Source organism: Amblyomma maculatum, chromosome 11, assembly GCF_055883805.1.
Source record: "Amblyomma maculatum isolate TAMU_Amacu chromosome 11, ASM5588380v1, whole genome shotgun sequence".
Lineage (NCBI taxonomy): Eukaryota > Metazoa > Arthropoda > Arachnida > Ixodida > Ixodidae > Amblyomma > Amblyomma maculatum.
The window spans coordinates 139,678,220-139,695,568 of record NC_139354.1 but is presented as its reverse complement, the minus strand read 5'-3'; the positions used below and the strand labels follow the sequence as shown (position 1 = coordinate 139,695,568).

Sequence of the window (17,349 nt, the reverse complement as noted above, 5' to 3'; positions counted from 1 at the left end):
AACAGAACTAGCACCTTACGCTGCAAAAAAAAAAAAAAATCCGCTCTTAAAAAAAAAAAAAGAAAAACAGGCAGGGCTACAGAGTAATTTTGTTAAAGATCCCCAGGTTGGGGGTCGAAATTACACCGTAGCCCTCCACCATGCCTTCTCTTTCTCTCTTTGCACTTTCACTCCCACCTTCATCCCTTCCTTTACGCAGTGGTTCAGGTGTCCAAAAAAACAAGTGTGACAGATACTGGCGCCTTTTTGCTTCCTGCGAACCTGTTAATAATATTTTTATATTAATATATACTAATATACTATTCGGCTTAAAGATCAATGCTGCTTGAAACGAGGATCTAATGCCTCATATTTGGATATCTTGCAGTAAATACTCACTTGAATTTACCGTTTTAAAACATCGTCTTCTTGATGAATTTCATGTTGGCTTTTCCGGGAAGAAGGCAAAAGATTATTCGCATTGCAGTGGTCGATGCCAACGATAATCCAGCGGTTCCCAGAGACCGTGCAGGGAGGTGGCCCGTAGAGATCAACGCCAATGCAATCGAAAGGACGGGCCGGGCATGGAAGGGGTTGTAAGGGGCCAGAAGCACGAGGTGTGGATGGCTTGCGGCGCTCACAGGCAATGCAGGAGCGGACGTATTTGCGAATTAATTTAACCGTACATCATGTCAAAATAAAAATGCATGCAAATAGCAATTTATATATCAAGAATAGGTAATTTTACTTGCCCTATATATATATATATATATATATTATAACGAGCTTTATTGCTGGGCGAGCTCGTTTGCTAAGGCTAGGTCGAGGCTTGCAGGTAGGCTCTGGCAAGTGGACGCTGACTCGAACAACTGGTGCTCGCGTCTCATGGGGTCGTAGTACGGTTTGAGCCGAGAAACATGGAAGGTCTCCCGTCCACGTCGTCGAAGGTCTGGTAAAGGCGTGACGGGCTCAACAATGTAATTGACGGGCCAGGTGCGCTCAAGGACGCGGTAGGGTCCTTGGCATCTCGGCAGTAGCTTGGAGCAGAGGCCAGGTGACGCACAAGGCACACGTAGCCAAACACGGGCTTGTGGAAGAAAGCTATCGGCGGTGTGAGCTCAGTCAAAACGATTTTTCCGTCGGCCCTGGTCGGAAGACGTGAGTGAACGGGCGAGTTTCCTGCACTCCTCGGCACATCTGGATGCTTCAGACACATTGGTGGCTCCAGAAGAATCGGGCCGGTAAGGAATTATGGTGTCGATTGGCGAAAATGGCTCACGTCCATATAATAGGAAAAATGGCTAGAATCTCGTAGTGGTCTGCGTAGTGGTGTTATATGCATACCGTCTTTGCCAAAAGTAACTAGGCTGCTCCGAAGGCTGCCGGAGCAGCCGCGCGGCCATGTGGCAGCATTGCGTTGCAAAATGGCCAGGCGTGCAAATGAAAATCAAATCTCAAATCAAATCTGCCAGTGGAACTGTTGCTGCTTCTGGCGCAAGCGGCCGATTCTGCAACAGTACCTTCTGCTATCAGATGTGACTCCATTGGCAATTGCTCTTCAAGAAACGGGGGGGCTCGCAAAATTGTCAGGCTATCAGGCATTTCATAGTGGCAGGGAGGAGGAATCCTCGGTCACAACGCCCGTGAAAAGAAATATTGCGGCCATTGAACACGATCTAGAGTCGAGAGAGATCGAGAAGGTGTTTGTAGAAGTTTTAACCGGAAAACAGAAAGACCCTTGTCTATTAATTCTAAATTTACACAGCTCCCCCAGGCAAAGGAAGGTGAGGTTCAGAGCTCTGCTTCTCAAAGCCCTCAAAATTTCTAACAACCAGTCACTGTTGATAGTGGGGGACTTTAATGCACATCACCAGGAAGGGGGTCCCGCACCGGTGCCCAAACGGCAGACAGCTGTGGGAGGATACACATGACCCATGGCTCACTCTGCACACGGACCCCGAGAGTCTAACGAGGGTGGGCAACAGCGTCAGCAAGGATACATCTCCAGACCTGACATTCTCGACAAACGTAAAAGGTCGAGAATGGCATAATTCAGATCAACATTTTGGCAGCGACCATTACATAATTGTCTCCACACTAAAAGAAAGCCTTAAAAAACGCCGGGCTCGCGCGCCTGCCGTCGTTGAGTGAGATGAATTTAGAGATATCAGGAAGGCTCAGGAACTAGAACCCATCAGAAGTATCGAGGAATGGGCGACGGCGCTCAAATCAGACGTTAAAGAGGCAACAAAATTGCTCGTTGAGGATAGCGCCCCAGAGATTGTGGGCAGCCGTCTTCTGCATATGTGGGAAGCTAAGCAGAGCATGGAGCGTCGTCTCAAAAAGCACAAATGGAACCGCAACCTCAGAAGGATAGCGCGACATAATAAGGAAATCGAGGAATATAATTTCAAATTATGCGAACAAAAGTGAGACAACAAGTGTGACGAAATGGAGGGCAGCATGAACATCTCCAAGACGTGGAGCTTCCTCCGGCACTTGTTACACCCAGACAACTCGAAGACACAATCTGGTATAAGATTGGCAAAAGCGAGGCACGCGTTCGAAGGGAGCGATGATGATTTCATGACCAAATTAATTGAGACTTATGTGGGGGAAACTTCACGAACCCCACTTCCAGACTATGGTGGAGCGTCTAACGAGGCGCTGGACGGCCTCATCACAGAAGTGGAAGTAAGGGCGGAGATCGTAAGGCTTAAAACGAAGTCGGCACCAGCTCCTGAAGGGGTAACGAACAAAATGCTCAGGAACCTAGATGATGATTCCGTTAGGTATCTAACGGAGTCATCAGAAATGTTGGGAAAAAGGCGAGCTCTCACAACAGTAGAAGATGGCAAGCATTATTTTAATGCCGAAAGCAGGGAAGCCTTCTTAACTGGCAAATTTACGACCAATTTCCTGAACTTCATGCGTGAGGAAATTGATGGAGCACATCGTTCAGACCAGAATGATGAGTTTCATGGAGCAGGGTGACCTGCGGCCACAGGAGATGGTCGGGTCCCGACCTCACTTGTGTACACAGGACGTCATGCTCCAAATCAAACATGACATAAAAGACTCAAAGTCTAAAGATGCGAAAGCAATTTTGGGGCTCGACCTCACAAAGGCTTTGGGCAACGTAAAACATGAGGCGGTCCTGGAAGGGCTGAACACGATTAATGTAGGTACCAGAACATATCGATACATCAGGGACTTTCTGACGGTTGTAACGGCCTGCATGAAGTTCCAAACGCTGGAATCCCCCGCAATAGAGCTAGGGTGTACTGGCACGCCCCAGGGATCCGTAATGTCCCCCCTACTCTTCAACGCGGCTATGAGGGAACTCCACGAGCAATTGGCAAAGCTCGAAGGATTAAAATTTAGTATATATGCGGATGATATAATCCGTTGGGTCAACTGGGGAACTGATTCGTGCGTCGAAAACCTGCTCCAAGCCACCACCGACATCATATTCGATTACGCGGCAGGGAGAGGCCTAGCGTGCTCGCCGCAGAAATCAGAATTGTTTATATATAATCCGAAGCACCTAAGGTGCAAAGCCCCGTCGGAGATCAAAATTAAAGTGGTGGATAATGAGGTACCAATAGTCGATCAAATCAGAATCGTGGGCTTGATGCTCCAGTCACGGGGACATAATGGCGAGACGATCAAGAGGCTGGAGAATCACGCGATGCAAACCCTGAGCCTAATTAGGTGGGTGGCCAGTAGGGGCCGAGGGTTAAAGGAAAAAAAATTTGATAAAACTGATACAGGCATACATCTTTAGCCGAGGGAGCTACGCAACGCCATATCTAGATTTGAAAGCGATGGATAAAGGAAAGATTGAGTCTCTAATGAGAAAATGCGTGAAAATTTAAAGCACTGGGACTGCCCATGCGCACATCCACAGAGAGGCTGATGTTCTAGGGGTACACATCGCATGGGCAGAGCCGGCGGAAGCGGTGCGAACCTCTCAAATTGACAGACGTATAGCACCACGAAGACAGGATGAGGTATTCTGGCAAAAGTTGGAATAAATCCGGATAGGGATCTCACGGTTAAAGTGGAGGTAGATAGGGAAGTCAGACGAAATCGGGTGATTCCACCCCTGCGAAAAAACATGCAGCCGGAATATAATAAAGACAGGAGAAAAAAACGAGCCGAAGCATTAAAAATCAGATTCGGCGAAATTTCGCAACATGAGGTGGCCTATGTAGATGCGGCGGGAGGTGGTGGCAGTTTCACGGTGCCAACGGTCGTCAGCGGCCGGGGCAATCCCATCAGAGCTGCCACTTTGCGCGGGCGGAGCATATAAATAGCCGAGGAAACTTCGATTGCCGCTACAGGGCCACTTGATGATCGAGGGAGCGGAGAGCGCTTGCTAAAATAATGGGGAGATCACGCAGCACTATAGATTGGATCGCAGTCTGGTACCCCTGCAAAGACCCGAAATTAAACAGCAGACAAGCAATCGCGTGGAGACGACTGCAACCTTATACCTATTCGCACCCGGTTATGGCGAACCACATGCTCCCTAAAGCCAGGAGTGATAAGTGTAGTCTTTGTGGGGCGAGAGGGACCCTCGACCACATAATATGGGAATGCCCGTATTCTCCCAAGGGGACGCACAATATAGGCAGTAGAGATACCTGGGAGACTCTGCTGCACAGCTCGGACTGGCTGAAAAGGCTGCTGGGACTCATGACCTCCCAGCCTGCCTCTGAGGCGGCGGCATCCGCCCCCTGACCTGCGTGTCGGGGGCGGGTAGACCACCATTTCTGTTGGACATTAAAGTTTAGTCCATCTGTCGCTGGCTCCTGCCGGCGCGCTTCAGCTCCGAGGGTGCAGCAGCTGACGAAACTTCATACTCTCACTCTCGCTCTGTGGATAATAAAAACTAGGCATGTGTGATGTATGAGTTCCGTTTTCACGTGTGCAAATTATGCCCGGTTGTGCTGAGCAATGTCTCTCGGTATAGCGACGGCGCTATTTACCCTTCTCGCTAACTGCGGAAAAAAGAAAACCAAGTAATAGTATAGGCACGCTGAGCTCTGGTTGGTCGTTTCTAGGATGAATGTTATACGTTTTCGTGAGAGCGTTGCCCTAAAATTGTGTTTTGTGATTGAGAAAATAATCATGTGAGCTAAATGGCTAAGCGCGTGGAAGGTTTCACTAACGTTGGTACTTAAATCAATACTTGCCATGAAGCAAATGCAAGAATTTATTCGAATCAATAATTGTACTTTTTTATGTGCAGTCTACTCAAGGGGATAACACAGGCTTTGCAAACCTAAAAAAAGCGATAAGTAGGCTTGGAAGGGTTCACAAGGTTTCCTATTACTTTTTTCCGGAGCCACGCGGTGCCTAAAGGGGGTGAAGCCAAGGCACCTTGGAGAAAGCATATTAAATTTCGAGGTGTGTTATTATTCTTTGATTTGAAACCACATTAAACGCGCAGAAAAGCGCAAGTGTGGTGTTGCGTTTCAGCAGCGGAATACAGAACTCAAGCGCTTACAATTATTCAGTGAAAAGCGCAGCATATTTGCTTCTTTCAGGGCACTTGCCGAAAAGACCGTTGCTATGATGAGTGCCCACGCTGGGCACCATCTTGATCAAGAAACGTGAAGGTGTAGTCCGCAGACCATACTCGCCTAGTGTTTATCATGCAAAACGCGAGAGTGAGGGTGCGAAGTTACGTCAGCTGCTGCACCCTCGGAGCAGACGAACATCGATAAGCACGAGCAAGCGTAACGCCGCCACACGGCTGCTCTCTCAGCTGCTCTCTAGCTGCTCTCTAGCCGCTCTCGGCCAAAGGTGCTGTTGCGGCGCTCAGAGGGCGCAAGCTTCATGGAAACGAAGGCGATTGGCTGCCAAACACCAGCCATGAACTGTTGCAAGATCGAGCAAAGAGCAACATCCGATGCGTCAACCATGACGGATATGGGCGCATCACATTTGAGATGGACGAGGAGCGTGGCGTCGGCGATTGCAGCTTTGATGCCACTGAGTGCGCGGTCTGCGGTAACGCTCCAAGCGACAAGAGCTGTCGGTCGTGAAGAGGCTGCAGTATCTCCCCATTAATGTTAGCCCACCGCGCTTTCACAACATGCTATATGTCGCGAAAGTGAAGCTTGGAAGAGGTAAATTTAATCCCGTTTTGTCGACTGCAACACACGTCAGATGAGACTGGAAACAGACGTTATTGTATTTTGATTTATTGATGTGTGCAGTGTCGCCTTGATGTTTATGGAAATGCTATTTCAACCGCCATGGTTAAAGAATTTTTGTACATATGTAAGATCGATCGCTACCATGGTTTCTCAAAGCGTCGATTATAGGTATACATTTTCCACCATCTTGTGGGCCTTGGAGCTGATTTAGCTTTTTCAGAGGAGGAGAGAAAGGAAAGGTCTAAAGAGTTAAAACAGGTTTTCTATCCAGGATTTTGGGAAAAGCAGTGGCTAATACAAATATGAAGGATAAATGGGTAACAGCATAAATCCTCCAGTAGACATCAACGTATGTGTCTGACTGGCTGGGCTGCACACGGAATCATAATACGATTCGCGATGTTCACTTTAGTAATAGGCCTCTCCTTGCCCTTAACAGAGGCCCGACTAGTTTGCCGGAGTGCCAGCCTTTAAACCCGATCACTGGCGGCTGCGTTTCGATAGAAGTGAAAAGAAGAGGCGTCGGTTTGCTGTGTGGCATCAGTGCACGTAAAAAACCCTGGGGGGTCGAAACTACATAAGGCTTAGTATTGTAGCGCGGTCAACACTACAGCCACCTTCCTCTATGAAGGCTGCCGTGATTCTGCTACACCTCTCTTAATAGCAGTGTACACACCCGCAAGTTTTTCTGTAGTGCCCCCAAAATCCTTAACGAATATATTTAGAAAGTACTGCGAATATTGTTCAATAGGAAGACTGGCATATGAGCAAAGGAGCACAACGCCCGTAGCCTACGTGCGATGTAAAAAAACACTACTTCCACATGAGCGTGCGGCAATTTGAATACTACTCAGGCTTCGAATCTACATGGCCATGGCACGAGCAATAGAGGCTTGCTGCCAGACGCTGGCACTGAGTTGAGCAGGGGTCTTGTCAAATTGGACAGTGAATTGGACGGATATCTAAATTCGTTTTCTGTATTTATTATTTGTTTTCATGTGTTAGGTTACAGTCCAAAGGTGTTCGTGTATTACATAGTTTTCCACATGTGCGTAATTCGACTGGTGTTGAGAAGCCTGTTTTCTTATAATTATTATTATTATAGCTAGGCTTGACCGCCGCGTACATTCACGATGGATTTTATGCAGTCCTTACTTAGTCTTTTTTTTTTTGTAAGCAGAATTGTTGTCTTGCTTTTAACTGAAGTAAATGCGCACATTGTTTCTCTTGAGTTTCAGGACTATAACTGTTGCGTGCCGTTTTCGATAAAGCAACAGCAGAAAACATAAAAACTGATACTGCTTCTCCTCTATCAAACCTTAGCCGCCCCCCCCCCCCTTCCCCATTCTCAATTTTATGTGTGGGGAAATCACTGGTTATTCGCACGTTTTTTTTTTTTTTTTTTTTTTTTTTTTTTTTTTTTTTTTTTTTTTTATCAAAGCCGATGTGAACTGTGATGTGTAGCTTTTTCCCAGAAACTTCAAACATTTCATAGGGAAACTGGTTTTGAATACAGTTTTCAAAGCATTGCATAAATTCAATACGAAACTCTTTAAACTCTCGTATCTGCCCCATTACGCTTTATGTAACTTTATTAAGAAAAAAATGTCAATTGATTTTTGTAAGCGATCTGACTGCATTGTTTTAGTTGCAAAACAACATAAAAAAAAACATTTGGCATGCAAAGAATGCTTCGACTATTTTTATCAATTTATTATCAAATGCATTTTGCAATTTATGCAGTCACTTCGCAATTATTTCAAAGCGCTCTGAAGTGGGTGTCTACGCAAAAACCTTAATTACTTAGTGAGAGTATACTGAAGAAATTCAATAAGCGAAATTACACTAAGTGTCGGAAGCTCTGCCCATTTACCAGCAACGCATCCTATTGGTTTTCTCAAAAGTTTCTAACTACACCCTGCGACTCCAGGAAAAAATGTTAATGTTATATTTGGTACGCATCGTAATATAAGACCATTCCCATCAACATGCTCATAACAGTGTCTGATAGAATTCCCAGTTATCTCCCAACCATTTATTGCGTCTCATAGTTTTTAAACGGTCATCGACAATAAATAAAATTATACGTCGAGGCTAAAAACAAAGCCGTTGACGACAGCAGGAACTTACCACGTGACTCTGCGCGAATGGTGCCAGAATGTTAAGCACGGCGACGTCCATGTGAGACAGCTTGTTGAACGGGGCCAGACCGACGAATGCTTTCACCTGTGCGAAAGTAATGAGCAGAAATTTTGGAATTTATTTTAAAGCTGGAGTTAAGCGACAAACCCAGAGCATGCGCGGGAAAGTTGCTATTTTCTCTTTGGTGGATGTAAGAAACAAATAAATGCAATATTTATTTCACCAAATGATCTCAAATGTATATTATTTGTTCATATAACTGCTGACCAATTTCTTTTCCACGCTGGAAAAATGCATTCAGCGCATTGGTGCATAGCTTCGGAAAGATGACAGCGGAAAGGGGCTGGGGCGGAGACAAACCGACATGTGCCTACGCTGTAAGAATACTTTTACACGTATTTAACGTTCAGATGCCCTTTTATCTCGGAAGAAGACCTTCTGTGGAAAGCTTAGAAAAGTCTGTTGCGCTGCAGATGGTATAGTGAGAAACTATAGAAGAATGCATAAAGTTCATTTCATTTCATTTCATTTATTAATACTGTCAGCCACCAAAAGGGGCTGTAACAGGAGTGGAAAATACAAAACAACACGATGAAAATCAACAGTCAATCAAAAATTGTCTCTGAATGCACACACAAACAAAACAAAAATGAATTACACAGAAATCGGAACAACAGCCATCCTACAATGAAAGACAGTCGTTGACACAATCAAGCAGTACTTGTGGACACGGCAGCACAACTAGATAGAGGTGAGTTGTGATTTTATTAAACTTAATGCATTTTAATTTACTCTTGCGCAGTTTCACGTTTTGCATCATTCCTTTACTCTACACGCCGTCTATAGTGAGGTCATACGCAGTGCGAGACCGCAATGCTGAGTGGGCGTTCCCTCGTTTAATCTTCATTTTTAAATCCTGTCGAACATTGACTTTGTGTTTACCCGCGTGCTCTTAGTGTATAACTACCGCTGTTCGCAAGTATTACTGCTTGTACGGAGCTAAAAGTAGTCAACTACTGTAAACATTTATGAAAGAATTCATGCTATTCGACAATAAAGTAAATATTTCAGCTCTTCTCCTACCTTGTCGTTGTACTCCGGTTTCTCGGACGCCATGACGAAGAACATGAGCGTCCCTTGCGATATGCCTGTGTAAATCAGATTCTTCCTGCCAGTCTTCTTAAGGATGTAGTCAATTTGTGCCGGCAAATCGTATTTGCCATGTTCATGAAACCTGTGGTAGACGGACACTAATTAGGCAAAAGCGTTATAAATTACAGATCAGCCGCAGGGCTTTTAGCTCACAATACATAACGCCTGCCAAATAAAACGGGTTTTGTTTTTTGCGAACGTTCGAACGCATGCCATATATTGAAAATGACTGCATTGCCTTTTTTTTTCTGCAGGAGGACTCAAGCATTTGACAATTTGAAATCCCTGGACTCAACGTTGAGTGCAGAACCATGGTGAAGGTCAGGCAGCTTTCGCTTGAGTCGTTTGAGGTCCTGCTTAGAGTCGTACTTCTACGTGCCGTCTATTTCCCGTCACGCCCTACGCACCGTACCTTTTTTATACTTATTTTTGGCTTTTCTAGTCTCGGCCAGATCCAAAAAATCACTGTACATTTTCGTGCTTAATCATCTTTCCTTCTTTCTCTCTGTCCAACTGATTGTTTTTTGCCCTTTTGATTATAACTACGCGTATTTTCTGCATTTGGAGCCCTGCTACAACCGAACTTTTCAACCAAACTTCGACTCCAGAAAAAAGAAAGAAAAGGAAAGATAAGTAATTAGTACTAAGCGTTTCTACACTTCGTTAAGCTCCTACGAGTTTATTTCTTTTGATATCGACACCCATAATTCTTGCTTCTACCCACATGTGTGTTAAGAACGGTCGACAAGGTAACATTTAGCGTTTTTGCAGAATAAATAAACCGAGAGAATGGATGTAGGTCTTTAATTTATGCATTCATTTCATTCTCAAACATCAGAAATGCTGTGGTCAACACTCAGACTTGGCAACCTTCGCTATTTCATTTCGTCATCACCATTCAGTGTTTCAGTTTCTGTACACTGCCAAAAGGCTCAATATAATGGTGTCGACCGTTTTTAACGCGAACGAGGGTGGTAACAAGATGTTTGTGTGTCGACAGATGCATAAAGTAGTGAAATTGGGTTTCCATAAGTAGCAGTATTCTGTATCGTTTCCTAAACTTCATTTTTCGAGATCATCCTCTGGTGAAGCGGCTTTGGAAAGCGGGCGTTAAAAGGTTTCAAATGATCAACTTTGCCATAAACCTTTCAGTAGGAAAAACCAGATATTCTATTTTCTCTCGATCTTCAACAAAATTTTCTAGTTACGCAAGCATAAATTCCTGTATTTGAATTTATGGTTAGAGCTCGGCTTTAGCCTAGTTTTAATATTCTAACCAAACGAAACGTTCGCAACGTTGACGTCCGTGACGGCACGGCGACTCCTCCGCATTGAAGAAGGAGACCAGCAGGTGTCCACCAATGTCATTAGGTAACTTAATTTATCAAAGATGAGGACGAACATTGATTAAATCAAAATAAGTGATACCAAATAAACAACAACCTTAGATTTAACAGCAGAGCAGTCAGTACTACGCAACACCTTCTGAGCAGGGGTGCCAAGCAACAGCTAGAACGGTCGCCGTCCTCTTCCATTTGGCGCCAAAACCCCTCTGAAATCCGTTTGCCCGGGATTCTGGAGACACGTTTTGTGACCAAGCGGAAATGCGCTTAGAGCCAATGAGAAGAACATCTTTAAAACTGGGGATCGAACCAACAGGACGTCGGTGCCCACGAGGTTGCTTACTCTAGAGCACCGCGTAAATTACAGGAAGACGCGGCTCATTTCCGTTTGATACACAAATACACAAAAACGTCAACCGAAAGAGGAGGAAAGCCAACTCACAGCCACAGTTGGTACAAAACACAACGCTCCGTCTGCGCTCTCAGCCGTCGCCACCCGTTGCTGGGGCATCGGGTCCGTACGCGGTGCGCTCTCCAGAGCGATGAATTACCGCGTCCCTAAACAACCAGCTGTCCGTATGTCAACTGACCCGGTTTGATGGCGGGACGTGAGCTTCCAAAACCTCGCCTCATCCGCAGCCCATTGTAAGATTTCCGAATTGCGCCGATCGCGAAGAGTACCTTCTTAGAGAGAAGTCAAAGAATACGGCGTTCGCTACAAGCTCCAGCATGAGCCACCTTAAGGCCCCCCGTACTAAGGCGAGCACACTCAGCTTAAAATAGAGAGAGAGAGAGGGGGGGGGGGAGCAACAGCCACGCAGAGCGGGTAAGAAAACAGACCGCTTCTCGGATGGGGGTCAGGAAAATAAGCGCGCGACGTAGCTCGCTTATCGACAGTATGCTTGCGGCGGATGTAAAATATTCTAGAGAAGAGGCAGCGTTCCAAAGGAAACCCCTCTTTCAATGAGCTTCTCTATACGGAAGCGTATTATCAACCTTTCAAATGGAAATCTCTGAATACTAAGTTGGCAAGATGTGAAAAGTATAGATAGCAAATCTTATGCTGTCCATATAATCTTCACACTTTTGATACAATCTGGGTATTTCTCCGCATGGTGTGCTAAAAGTGCGTTCGATATCCTATAGAATGTTTTATTTCAATATTCAATTTACATTTTGTAGTACTTATGCATTGTCGTTATCAGCTCTATATAAGCCATATTTAAACATGAGGAGTTTGGAGGATCGTGAAGTGGAAGGCTTAGCACTGTTAATATTGCCTCGAAGTTTGTTATGTTTGTTCACGCATTCCTATCAATAGCAACTGAGGAGTTGAGTAAAAGGCCCGAATTCTTACATTTTGAATGTCTGACACAGGCTAATATTTTCGTTCTTGAGAATACTGCCAACCGCTATCCGTTGTCGTTGACAGAAAGAAAAGATATGTTATTGACGTCCCGCATGAATTAAGAGGTATTCTAGTTAATATTGCGCGTCAGAAACAGATGCTTTAATTCTGAGCCAGCTTCTCTAAGAGAGTTACTTGCACAGCTGGCGGAACGAAACAAGAAGTACATTTCCAGCTTCCAAAATTTTAATTATATGTGCGGAATATACAATATTTAAACTTTAAAACACCGACTAAATTTGTATAAGTGCTTAGAATCTATTCATGACCTAGCTGCATGGGCAAAAAAAAATTGTTTTCTATTTCGAATGTAGTGCTGATGCAAAAAAGATTTGATGGTGCTTACGAGAAGTTCCAGAACCTCCGGGAGCGTGCGTTGTACCGCTTGTGGCGTTTTCCGTATGTGTTCCCTCGTACATTTCCTAACCACACGTCGTATCCTTTGTCAGCTAGCAAGTAACCTGCAAACCAGAATGTGAGACACGTGTTTGGTTAAAGTGCGAGTGGGGATTATAGACCAAAGAGACCTAATTTTAGAAAAACAAGAACCAATTTTAGCAACGTCACTAAACTAATTCTTCTACTCAGGCGCTTTCTTTTCGCCAACAATGCTTCCTTCGCAAATGGCTTGAGAATTAGACAATAAGCAAAGCATTCGGAACATCATATAAGTTCGCAAAAGCTGCATGTTCTTGTGATCTTCCTGTAAGCTGGTTGCATTAGAGACGAAACACACCAGACTACCTGCTTGCTGTGATTCTTTAAAAGAGACCAAATCTTTTTGCTACAATGCATGCAGTAATGTGCAGTAATTACGGTAGTTTTTTTAAGCATCATGCTACACGCTTTCCGAGAGGCTATTTTCAGACATAATTAACGCTACGCCGGGATTGTCTTCCGTCAGGAATGAATGAGGCGTGGCTCCCAAGGGACCTACTCAGTTCGCAAACCTCTGCAGATTCTGCAACCCGCCAGGCGACTCTACCTTCATCGATGACACGCTTCCTCACTATGGATGATGCCACTATGCTCCTAACAAGAAAGGAGCACCTCCGGCGCCGCACACGTGCTCTTGTCCCATCGTGTGCGGTAACCCTCCCCAGCTGTCTTACATGTGCAGAGGAGATTGCGCTACGGAGGATCCGGGTAGGGGTTGCCCTTACACCTTTTGTAACACGAACATGGCCTCAATATCGATATTTATATCAACGTCCAGGATGCCTGTTGTGGGTTTGCCCGGCACTGAAGCCGACGAGAATTCGGCACCTGACGGCAGTGGGCCTTTTCCGAACAACTCATCTTCGCACATTGCTTGGATGCATCGCCTTATCATCGCTCTCTTGAACTTTATTAGAACAGCCAACCTTGTTTCTTTGAATTAATACTCCTTTATTATTTTTTACATAATCCATTATGCCCTGAGGCAATGAAAAACGTTATTAAAAAAAAAAAAGAAATACCCAGTCTGCATTGGTGATCTTTGCAGCGGCTCTACGCATAGCCGTTGTTTTACTAAAAGAAGCCTGAGATTTTTTTTTTGTCTGCTGTATTGCGAAGGGGTATACTCCTGGCGAGGGTGTTTAGTTGACGTTACTTAAAGCGGAGCTCAGAATAAATATGGCAAAGAAAGAAATGACAGCGTAGAGAACACATAGCAGCAACCACACATCCCGGCTTGAATGCTAGAGACAACGTGATAATAACACAGCAGCTCCTTACGCCGCATACCATATTTCGTTATGAGCATATTAAAACACGGAGATCATCATGTTAGTCAAGAAAATTGTCCGAATAATTTTCTTGCGCTATCTTCTTAAACAAGTTGTGAAGTGAACCTTTGAAGATCTGTAAGCCTCGAAGAAGCGAATTTCTTCACTTTAAAACCGCGATTGGCAAACGTCTCTCTCGAGTGAAGTTTGTTGTAATTTCTGCGACCTAGGAATCGGCGCATTAAATGCATAAAGAAGCGGCAAGACTCGGAAACCAACAGGTATGCCGAACAAAACTTTCAGGCGTCAGTCATCCTTTCTTTTTTGCAACCTTTACTTCAGGCGCGTTTTCAAAGGTTTTTCCAGGGGACGCTTATTTCACTGAAGGGATGAATTAAACGATAAGACATATCATTTTTCTGTGCAATTTCTTTTACCTAAGCAAAAGTTGTGCATGATCTCAATAAGAAGACGAGGTCAAAGGTTTTACACAATATACAGCCAGATTTATTACCGTAATATCCCACAGTTCCTCCACACTCACTCCAGCCAGATGGTTTGTCTTGTTTTGTTGCGAAAGCAACACTCGGAGAGCCAAAGCGAGACCTCTGGTGGCCGAAGCTACTCCTTGCACCTGAAGAAGCTTAGCTACGATCTCTTCATCAAAAACTTTTGTCTCCACCGGGAATCGAATCTCCTTCCCTCGGATCCCCAGTGAAGCCGTTTAACCAACTGAGCCACGCCCGGGACTGCCAATAACGCATTTTAATTCTCCTTCAGAAGCGTGAGGATGATACTAGTGAGGATGAAAGACTAGTCGGGGGCGTATTTTGGGCGAACGTGTACTCAGCAAGACCGCTCACTCGGGCCTCTCCTTTCATGTGAGATGGTTGTCATTAGAATCAGCCTGCCATGGCATTTGAATTCACGTTACCTCTATGTCACAGGCAGGAGCTGCCAATTCGGGTCGCTTCCTTCACATGGGAGGGTGATATAAGAATCAGCCTGCCAGAGCTGTTTGCATTCTCGTTACCCCTACGACACGCAGGCACGTCCATACGGGTTGGCTGAAGCGTCACGTCAGGGCGTGAGAGGGGAATAATGTAGCAGGCAAAACAAGCTTCCACCTTTGCTTTGCCGTTCAGCTAGGGTTAACCAGAGCTAAACCACAGCCAACGTTTTATTGCGAAAGCAATAATACTCTAGGTGTCGGGCCGTCAGCGTAGCGCAGCCGGTAGCCACGTCTCACCGACGTGACGATGTGGCGTCGCACCCCACGTGACACTAGGGTGAGAGCTGGGCTACCAACTTATGCCGTCAGCAGGAGCTGCTAACTTGGATCTTTGGTTTCACGTGGCACGGCTATGTAAGAATAATCCTGCTCGGACCCTGGCAGTCACGTTACCTCTATTAGCCACTAAGTCATGTTCATACGGCTTGTCTAAAGCGTGGCTTTATATGTGGCTCAGGAAGAAGAAAAAGGGAAGAAGAACGCTCGGTCACCCGCCGCTAATGCTTTCGCTCAATATTTGGTTCAGCAGCGTTGAACCCTTGTATTTTTTTTTTTACTTTGTGATAGTATCGCTAGCAATGTCAGTACTAATATGGCGCACTTAGTTTAAAATATAATTCTTCACAAAATTTTACTGCCATCAGTACTTCACATGCCAGCGTTTTTGGCCTTTCACTCTTTAACAAAGCCAAAGCACGGAGTCCAGGGAGATATTATTCATCTTGTAGTAAATTTTTCTCTATTGAAGCATCTGATCAAGCTTATCCTCAGGTATAATCGCTTGCTCCTTTCTGAGGTGACAGAAAATACCTATGTAAATATATCAAATTCGAATGAAGTCTGCAGATTAATTTGGGCAGTTGATTTGGTCAACTCTACTTGTCTTCTATACCAATTTGTCAAAAGGATAGAAGAGTGCGTCAGACAGTGTTTTTGCTCAAACCCATATTAACACACAGATTCTTGTACCGCTATGGGCCCATATTTTCTCAACTATTTTCAGATAAAATTTCTTTGCTGGCTATACTGTGACTTTCATCAAGAAGGTAATTTCCACGGAGAAAGAATCAGTTCTGTGCCGTCGGGTTCCCGCCTGTGTGGTTAAACGCGGGAAGTTGAAGACGAGGTTCAAAACTAGTACGTTTGGGAGAAAGTCCACACTGAACTTCATTTGCACGTGAGAGGCTTTACATTCGTCTAAAAACACCACTAATTGTTATGGGCCACCTAAAAGGAGAAAGTGTTCATTGTCGTATGTCATTCTGGTACCACGATTATTTTTGCACCTGTGGAGGATTTTAAGCAATGCTTCATTACCTTACTCACCACATGGTACTTGACGTTTCAAAGTTAACGGGACAACTTAGATCTCGACACCAAAAAAAAAGTTTTTGTAAACGTGCCCCTTTGTTAAAAAATATCCATTGATGCAAACACTACAGAATAAACCAAATAAAATGGAGAGAAAGTTATAACTAGTTGAGCACAAGTGGAGAGTGAATGCGGTGAACGAAGGACTCATATAAAGAAAATTTGCCAACAATTACGCTATTTCCTAATGCGAAATTTGAGTGCAGCTCATTAGCGGTTTCCGCTTATTGATAGAATGAGGCAAAGAATACGAGAAAGATATGTTTGTGCAATTAAAGACAACTTTTTATTTTTCACACATATTGCATTTCAACTAGTTCCTCTTCCGCGAGTTACAGATATCCTGCCTTTCATTCACTTAAAACCACTTAACTGGTTCTAAATGAATTTTGATGGAGGAAAAAGAAGAGGCGTCCATGTGCTACGAGATGTCAGTGCACGTTAAAGATCCCGAGGTCGTCAAAATTAGTCCGTAGCCCTCCAATATGGCGCCTTTTTCGCTCCGCTTTCACTCCCAACTTCGTCCCTTCTTTTACGGCGCGGTTAACACGTCTACAGAACAGGTGCGACAGACACTGCGCATTTCTGCTTGTCTGAACCGATTATATTGTTATTGGTTCTAAATAATTAACAAATTAAACCACATTAAGCATTTTGTCACTTGCACACATTTCAATGACGGTATTTTCTTTAGTACTCTTCTTTTCCCGATATACTAAATAATTCCGAGAGCACTGTGTATTGTACGCTGCAGATATCCGAAAGCCTAAGCGTTGCTGGTGCACAGATTGCGTCACGTTTGCTCTGAATATATTTATCAACTAAATGAACCGTGATTATCATTCCTAAAGTACTCGTCAGAATAACTAATTGTCATCGCTACTATCATCCTCGGGATAGACAGATAGAATTATTACGCTCGTTTCCCAATCCCAGGCCTGGGATTGTAAAACCCGTAACAATGCATAATGTGTATACACAGCCCTTTCTGTACATAACAGCGTGTAATAAATACCATGCCCGAAAAAAAAAAGAACTCTCCGGAGGGGCGCAGCTGGTAAAA

The 17,349-nt window shown here is 44.6% G+C and overlaps 1 protein-coding gene across 1 annotated transcript in view; it reads right to left on the bottom strand.

Moving 5' to 3' along the window:
* The window catches only part of LOC146175074 (gastric triacylglycerol lipase-like), a 44,950-nt gene that overhangs the window by 6,755 nt on the left and 20,846 nt on the right, over positions 1 to 17,349 (bottom strand). Inside the window, exons 3-5 of the mRNA XM_084583503.1 lie at positions 12,541 to 12,655; positions 9,375 to 9,525; positions 8,280 to 8,375 (exon numbers count right to left, since the gene is read on the bottom strand). Of these exons, the coding sequence (XP_084439629.1) occupies positions 8,280 to 8,375; positions 9,375 to 9,525; positions 12,541 to 12,655 (362 nt within the window). The remainder of the gene's footprint in view (positions 1 to 8,279; positions 8,376 to 9,374; positions 9,526 to 12,540; positions 12,656 to 17,349) is intronic.